This window comes from Pipra filicauda, unplaced genomic scaffold (assembly GCF_003945595.2).
Source record: "Pipra filicauda isolate LSUMZ 115617 unplaced genomic scaffold, ASM394559v2 scaffold1246_size20932_pilon, whole genome shotgun sequence".
Classification (NCBI taxonomy): Eukaryota; Metazoa; Chordata; class Aves; order Passeriformes; family Pipridae; genus Pipra; species Pipra filicauda.
The window spans coordinates 14,057-19,373 of NW_024103703.1; the positions used below are offsets into that span (position 1 = coordinate 14,057).

Here is a 5,317-nt window from a genome sequence, read left to right on the forward strand (position 1 = left end):
GAGGGATCAGCTGGGCACTAAGAATTGGGGTGGCTGCTCGGGCTGCAGGAAGGGCTGGGGGCTACCTGTGGGTTCCTCCTGGCCCGGCAGAGCCGCAGGTGACCCCCGGCAGAGCCCCCCGTGTGCGCTGAGCAGATGTGCCCCCCCCTGCCCGTAACCCGACCCGGCCGGAGCCGCGGGTTCACTGCGGGCGGTGCCGTCGGGGGAGCCCCGCGGGCTCTCCGGGGAGCGGGGCAGCACAGGGGGAGCACAGGGGGAGCATAGGGGCAGCATAGGGGCAACATAGGGGGGGCATAGGGGTAGCATAGGGGGACCATATGGGGAGCAGGGCGGGCGGGAGGGCCCCGCGGGACGGATAATCCCATTTGCAGGTAGCCCCTGGGGAGGGGCCGGGGGGGCACAGCTGGTGGCCCGGCCCGGCCCGGCTCGGCTCGGCCCGGCTCGGCCGAGGGACCGGCACAGCCCCGGGGCTCCGGGGGAGGATGCGGAGCCTCAACCCGCCGGGCAGCGGGGCGGGGGGTGATGCCCTCTCTGCTTTTGCCACCGGCGGGGCTGAAACGCCCCCGCAGAAAAGCGGGATCCCCACGATTGCCCCCGGCCCTCCGCCTCCCGGGGCGGTGCTGCCCGTCGAGGATCCCCGGGACCACCTGTTAGCGCAGGGAAAGGCCCTCCGGGGGGGAGCCGGGCAGGCAGACGAGCAGGATTTACCAGCTTCTGGCCGCTGCCGACTTTTGCATCTGTCAGGGTGCTAATTATTGCCTTTAATAGAGACAAAGAACAGCTCCTAATGATGCTCCCTCTAATTCTCACCTGCTCCTGCCCTTCCGCAGCAGCGCTCCCTCGCCGAGCCCCGCTAATTGGGAAAGCTGCTCTGCTTATTGCGGCCTTCCCGCGCCTGGGGGGGCTCCGGGAGCCCAACCGGGGCCGGGCGGCTCCATCCCCTCGGCTCCGGCCTGACGGGAGCTCCCCATCCCGGTCCCAGCGGCGTTCGGCACCCCCGGGCTGCCGCGGGCTCGGCGAGGAGCGGGGGGATGTCGGGGTGGTCTTTGCCCCCCGCCCGGCCCTTGGCTGGCAGCAGAGCCTGGCAGAAGGGCTCCTCCCGTGGCGGGGACCGTCCCAAGGCGCTGGCGGACACCTGGCTGCCAGCCCTCCCCCCCCGCCCGCCTTCCTCCCCTCCCCACCGCGGGAGAAGTCGGGAGCGGGGGGGCTGGTGCTGCGAGGATCGCCTTCAAAGCCGCAAACCGGCACAGAGCTGGCACCCCGAGGGGCAGCGCCGGCGCCCTCCCGGCCACCCGGGGCGGGGGAAGGCTCCTGGGCCATCGGCGATGCTCGTCCTTGGTCCCCGGGGCTTCGTCCCCGCCGTCGCCAAAGGGGTTTTGCTGGGGAGGGGGGATTCCCTCCGGGGGTCGGGCGAGGTCGGGCCGGGTGTCACAGGAGAAAAACGGAGGGTTGTTTCCTATAGTCGCTGGGGTGGGGGGACACTGTCCGAGCCCGCTTCCCTTTCCTGAAGAGTCGCAGGAGGATGGAGCGAACCCCCCAAGGCAGAGCCTGGAGGGGCGGTGGGGCCGGGACCGCCTCGGGGCCCCCAAACCCGCCCCGGCCGCCGGGACCGCTCCGGTTCACACACCAAAACCAAAAATCCCCCGGGAGCGGACTCGCTCTCGTTCCCCCGCGGGTGTCTGTGCGCTCAAAACTCCCCCCCGGCCCGCGGTAACGCATTAATAATTCTGTATTTATGCGTAGGTAGCCAGCTGGTTATTTTAAATAGCTGTCTTGTCTCGGTCTAGAGAGAGAGAGAGAGAGGGGAAAGGATTTGCTGGGGCAGGGACGCGGGTTTTGGGATCTCCTGCCCACCCGCAGCCCCGAGAGCGATGCGGGACCGGCCCCCCGGGGGCTGCCGGCCTCCTCTTCCTCAAAAACACGGGATTCCTTGCGCTGTTCCCCTTCTCCTCCCTGCAGGAAAGGGGAACCCACAGGCTGCTCCACATCCTCCGCGCGTGGAGCCCTTTCCTTGGGGTGTGCGAAATATTCCCTGCCCAAATACCTGCCCAGGACTGCTAAAATACACCGGGGCGAGAGACGCGATCGACTTCGGGAGGGGAGAAAAAAAAAGGGGACCGTCCCCAAATAATTTTCCTTTCCCTTTCCGTGGATTCTCGTTTGGAGGGTGTTTGGTTGAAGGTCAAGTGCGCAGGAGCCATTACAGGCAGCAAACTCCCCACCGCCAAGTTTAATGTTTCCTCTCCCCGAATTAATGTTTAATTCATATTTAATTACTATTTAGCCCCTTCCATGCGCTGGATTCGATGGACAAAAATTTTCACACTCGAACGCGGTACCAGCCGCTTTTTTTCCTTGCCGCTCTGAATCTGCAGCGAACAAATGAGGAAGATAAAAAAAAAACCAAAACAACAAAAACCCCAAACCCAACCCCCAAACGATTTCCATTAGCCGGCGTAGCAAACTAACAAAAAACTTGGGGAAAAGGCAAGGATGCGCCTGAGATGTTCCCATCCCTTCCCCACCTGCCTCCGCCTCCCCAGAACAGCGAGGAAGAGGAAAAGGACGTTTATTTAAAATGCTTTTTGTTTGTTGGTTTTTGTTCGTTTGTTTTTTATTTAAAATCTCAACAGTGGATCACTTTTTTTTTTTTTTTTGCAACAAACAAGTAATAAATATTATTTAGCAACTTTTTTTTTTCTTTTTCTTTTCTTTTTTTTTTTTACAAAAATAAACAGATGATAAAATCTCTGCGAGGGGCAGCGATAAGAAAAGTTGTTATTTCAGAAACAAGCCCAAGTTCTCAGTATTGCAACACGGACAGGGTGACAGTTCCTACACAGAAAGAGCATTAAAGAGTTGAAACTTTGTTAAAGGTGGCAGGAACGGAAAAAAAAAAACCAAACCAAACGTGTTATACGCTTAAAAGAAAAACAACCCAACGAACCCCAAACCCAAACCAACGAAATCAAGGCAGAACGACCCCTTTTTCACTCATGAGGCTGACACAGGACAAGTGCACGGACGGAAAGCTCAGGCAGAGCGGACTCGCGTCGTTATCGGTATATTTACAAATCCCGAACCGGAAAGAAAACCGACAAGAGAAAAAAAAAAAAACGGCGGGAGGGGGAGCGGGGAAAGCGGGAATAAACTGACTTTGCCGGCGACACTTCCAGCCGGAGCCCCGCTGCCTCCGGCCGGCGCCGGGTGCCCCGGAGATGGGCTTTGCGGGGAGGAATGTGACTCAGGAACGGTTCCAAAGGCTCTACGTGTAGAAACGAACCCGGGAGAGGGGAGGGAACGAACGAGCGAACAAACGAACGAGCGAAAGCCCCTCTGCAGTTTTGGTTCCTCCGTTCGCGGCGAGCCCAGGGACCGCCCTCCCCTCCCGGCGAAGGCATCGGCGGGGAATCAAAAAGCGAGAAGACGCGCGGGGCTCCGCTTGTGCCGGGGTGGTTTCCCCGCCGGTCGGGGAGCGGGGCAGACCCGGGCCGGGCTCCGTCCCCTCCCGCCGCCCCTCCGCCGGCCCCGGGAGCGGAGCGGGGGGGACCCGCTGCCTCCGGGGGGAGCGTCTGTAGGTCCTGGGGGTGCCGGGGCGGCGCGGGCGCGGCGGGGCGGCCCCGCCGAGGGGCTCATTTGGTGTCGGTGGCTAATCTGGGCAGGCTGGCCGTGCCCATGCCGGAGACGTGGTGGTGCGGCGGGGCCGACACCTGGCACATGCTGCAGGGGCACGGCATCCCCCCCCAGTGCTGGAAGCCGCTGCCCAGCGGGGCGGCGGCGGCGGCCGAGGGCGACTTGAGGAGCCCGTGCGGGGGCCGGATGGAGCTGACGGCCGAGAGCCCGGAGCCGGGCAGGGAGGCGCTGGAGACGGCGGCGGGGGGCAGGATGGGGTGGTGCACGGGGTGCGAGGCCGGGTGGGCCGGGTGGCCGGGCAGAGGGGCGGAGTGGGCGCCCATTCCGCCGGGGCAGGCGGCGGGGTGGAAGCCGGCGTGGTGCCCGCCGTAGATCTCGCTGACCAGGCGCTTCATCTCCTCCAGGGAGTTGGTGAGCATGAGGATGTAGTTGCGCGCCAGCAGGAGCGTGGCGATCTTGGAGAGCTTGCGCACCGACGGGCCGTGGGCGTAGGGCATCACCTCCCGCAGCCCGTCCATGGCGATGTTCAGGTCGTGCATCCGCTTGCGCTCCCGGCTGTTGATCTTCAGCCGCAGCTGCTGCAGCTCCGGCTCCGTCATCTGCTTCTTGTCCTTCTTGGAGGAGGAAGAGGAGGACGAGGAGGAGGACGACGACGAGGACTTGAAGCCCAGCTTGTCCACCACCACCACGCCCGCAGCGCTCATGGCGCTGCGCAGCTCCGCGCTCAGCTCCGGCGGGGAGTCGCTCTGCGTGGAGCTGGACACGGTGCCGCCCGTGAAGCCCCCGCCGCTGCCTTTATTCCTGGCCGTGAGGAAGAGGTCATCGGGCTCCGGGGAGGACGGGCGGCTGGAGACCAGGCTGGCGTCCGAGTCCATGGCCCGGCGGGCGGGGCGGCGGCGCGCACCGGGCTCTGCCTGCGGGGAGGGGAGAGAGCCCGCGGGCGGCCCCGCGTCAGCGCCCGCCCAGACTCGCCGCGGCCCCGCCGCCCGCCCGCCCCGTCGGGGAGCCCGCTCCGCGGGGCCGAAGAGCGGCTCCAGCGGCGGCACGGGCCGCGCTGCCCGCCCTCCCCTCGCCGGGGGGGCACTTCTCCTCCCGTCCCGTCCCATCCCATCCCGTCCCGTCCTGCCCCGTCCCTCCCTCGGCGCCTCTCCGCCGGGCCGGGGGTGCCGCGCCGGGGGTCGCGGGCGCGGGGGGCACTCACCGTGCGCGGGGCGGCCGCGGGGAGGGCGCGCCGGGACGGGCGAGCTCGGCAGCAGCGCGCACCTTGCGGCGGCCAACGCGGCCGCTTTATAGCCGCGCCGGGGAGGAACGATGTCACCGGGCGGGAGGGGGGCTGCGCCAATCCGCGGCGGCGGCGGGGGGGGCGGCTGATGTCACCGGGGCCGCTCCGGCTCGGCGGGGCGGGCGGACGGGGGGGGACGGCCGGCAGCGGCGCGGGGAGCCCGGCGGGGGGGGCGCGGCGGGGGGGAGGGACTTTTGTCAAATCCATAATAAAATGCAACAATGACAGCGCCGGGAACAGCTGTTGGGGGGGCGGGACGGGACGGGGACGGGAGCAAACAGCCCCCGGCTGCCGCCGGCACGTCGGTGTTTCCCCGCGCCCCGTCCCGCCCCGCCGGGGAGGCTCAGCCGCACGCACCGGGCGGCCGGCGCTGCCCCGGAGGGTGTCCCCTCCCGCCCCCAG

The 5,317-nt window shown here is 66.2% G+C and overlaps 1 protein-coding gene across 1 annotated transcript; it reads right to left on the reverse strand.

Annotated features, from left to right (window-relative positions):
• Positions 1-2,742: 2,742 nt before the first annotated feature.
• On the reverse strand, positions 2,743-4,873 carry OLIG2 (oligodendrocyte transcription factor 2). Its single transcript, XM_027719381.2, has 2 exons — positions 4,835-4,873; positions 2,743-4,547 (listed from the first exon to the last, which is right to left on the reverse strand). The coding sequence occupies exon 2, from the start codon at positions 4,506-4,508 to the stop codon at positions 3,633-3,635; it is 876 nt and encodes a 291-aa protein (XP_027575182.1). The 5' UTR covers positions 4,509-4,547; positions 4,835-4,873; the 3' UTR covers positions 2,743-3,632.
• Between the last annotated feature and the right edge of the window lie 444 nt (positions 4,874-5,317).

Coding starts and splice junctions, on each gene's coding strand:
- OLIG2 (XM_027719381.2), bottom strand. CDS start 4,508: ATGGACTCGGACGCCAGCCTGGTCTCCAGCCGCCCGTCCTCCCCGGAG.